The sequence below is a fragment of the Nerophis ophidion genome, linkage group LG03, assembly GCF_033978795.1.
Source record: "Nerophis ophidion isolate RoL-2023_Sa linkage group LG03, RoL_Noph_v1.0, whole genome shotgun sequence".
Classification (NCBI taxonomy): Eukaryota; Metazoa; Chordata; class Actinopteri; order Syngnathiformes; family Syngnathidae; genus Nerophis; species Nerophis ophidion.
In genome coordinates this window covers 34,650,480-34,651,807 of record NC_084613.1, presented here as the reverse complement: position 1 = coordinate 34,651,807, position 1,328 = coordinate 34,650,480, and the positions used below count along the sequence as shown (strand labels likewise).

The window sequence follows — 1,328 nt, the reverse complement described above, 5'->3', positions numbered from 1 at the left end:
AAAAAAAACAATACCAATTTAATTAAAAGCATTTAATTAATAAAATACTATAAAATTATATACAATAATAAAACAGCAACAGAAGTAAAATACTGATCTGTAAGATAGAACAAAAAAATAAAAGACACATATATAAGTGTTTGTATAAAATATAGTATTGTGTGCATACTTAATAGACGGCAGATATTTACAGTTTGACCGTGACCCCGAAAGGGACAAGCGATAGTTTGGATGGATGGACTGTGACGTCAGACAAAGTTTAAAGAGTTTCTGCTGCAGTGCGTCCTTCTGTCCGCTGGGGGCAGCAGAGTGATGTTTACAGCACCGAGTGTACTTTGCAGCAGAAGTGCTGCTAGCAGAGTCGACGTGAGGAAGGAGCTTTCGCCGAGAGCGTATCGTCTTTCTCACTTTCCCCAAAGTTACTCAAAGTCCGCGTCTGTCTACAGCCAAGTGTCCGCACGGTGACGGACTCGCGTTTCGCAGGCAACCGACGCTTGACATGAAACTTTGGACCCGTGGGGCCAAACAACACTCGGTTCGCGGACGTGTGCACGGTGGCTAGCCTAGCTAGCTAGCTAGTGGGCTAACAATTAGCATCTGGGAACTACTTGGCTAGCTGGCTAGCGAGGTCCAGCCCAAAAAAGTTGTTTACATCGCCTTGTGGCTGTGTTCTCCCCCCTCGAGCTTTTTGACACTTTTCTCTGGCATAAGAAAGAAAGGACCAAGTGTTCACACTGGATTTAAGAACGAGGGCTGTTAGGAAACTAGCAGGATGTCAAGCGAGGTCGAGAGCAGTCACTTTGAGTCGAGTTTGACAGCAGTGAGCACCAGCGGGCAACGAGACCACCAACACGCGAGCGAGGGGGCTCAACGTACGAAGGCGAGCGTCTTGAGAGAGGAGGGAGGCTCGGATAGTCTCCTGGCAGACCACCAAGGCGGCTCGGACGAAGCCAAAAGTCCTCCGAGAGACTGCCAAGAAGGCGAGCCGAGCAGTAACGCTGACTCTGCGCTTGTTGCGACCAAAGTTGTCGAGGCTCCGCCGCCGAAAGTCAACGCATGGACCAAGAGAACGACGGGAAGAGTGCTAGTGAACAACGTCCATGACCGAGGTGAGGACTTTATTGCCTTTCTAGTAGCACTACTTTGAAGCTGCACTGTGACAGCGACTGTTTTTTTTGAGGGGGGGTTAATATCCCCATTGCCCCCTCTTGTGACACTGTTCCCCTTTAGGGGTTATTGTTAAGTGGGTTAAGTGTTTAAATGTCAATGTCTGCACACTGCGGGGCTGTCGACATTTAAGCCACCCACCCCCTCCTTCTCCATGTTAG

At 48.6% G+C, this 1,328-nt stretch overlaps 1 protein-coding gene across 6 annotated transcripts in view; it reads left to right on the top strand.

Annotated features, from left to right (window-relative positions):
- Nucleotides 1-306: 306 nt before the first annotated feature.
- Nucleotides 307-1,328, top strand: part of larp1b (La ribonucleoprotein 1B) — an 85,758-nt gene continuing 84,736 nt past the window's right edge. For all 6 annotated transcript variants that reach the window (XM_061895002.1, XM_061894997.1, XM_061895001.1 and 3 more), the window contains exon 1: nucleotides 307-1,109. In XM_061895002.1, the coding sequence (XP_061750986.1) occupies nucleotides 773-1,109 (337 nt within the window). In that variant the 5' untranslated portion in view covers nucleotides 307-772. The remainder of the gene's footprint in view (nucleotides 1,110-1,328) is intronic.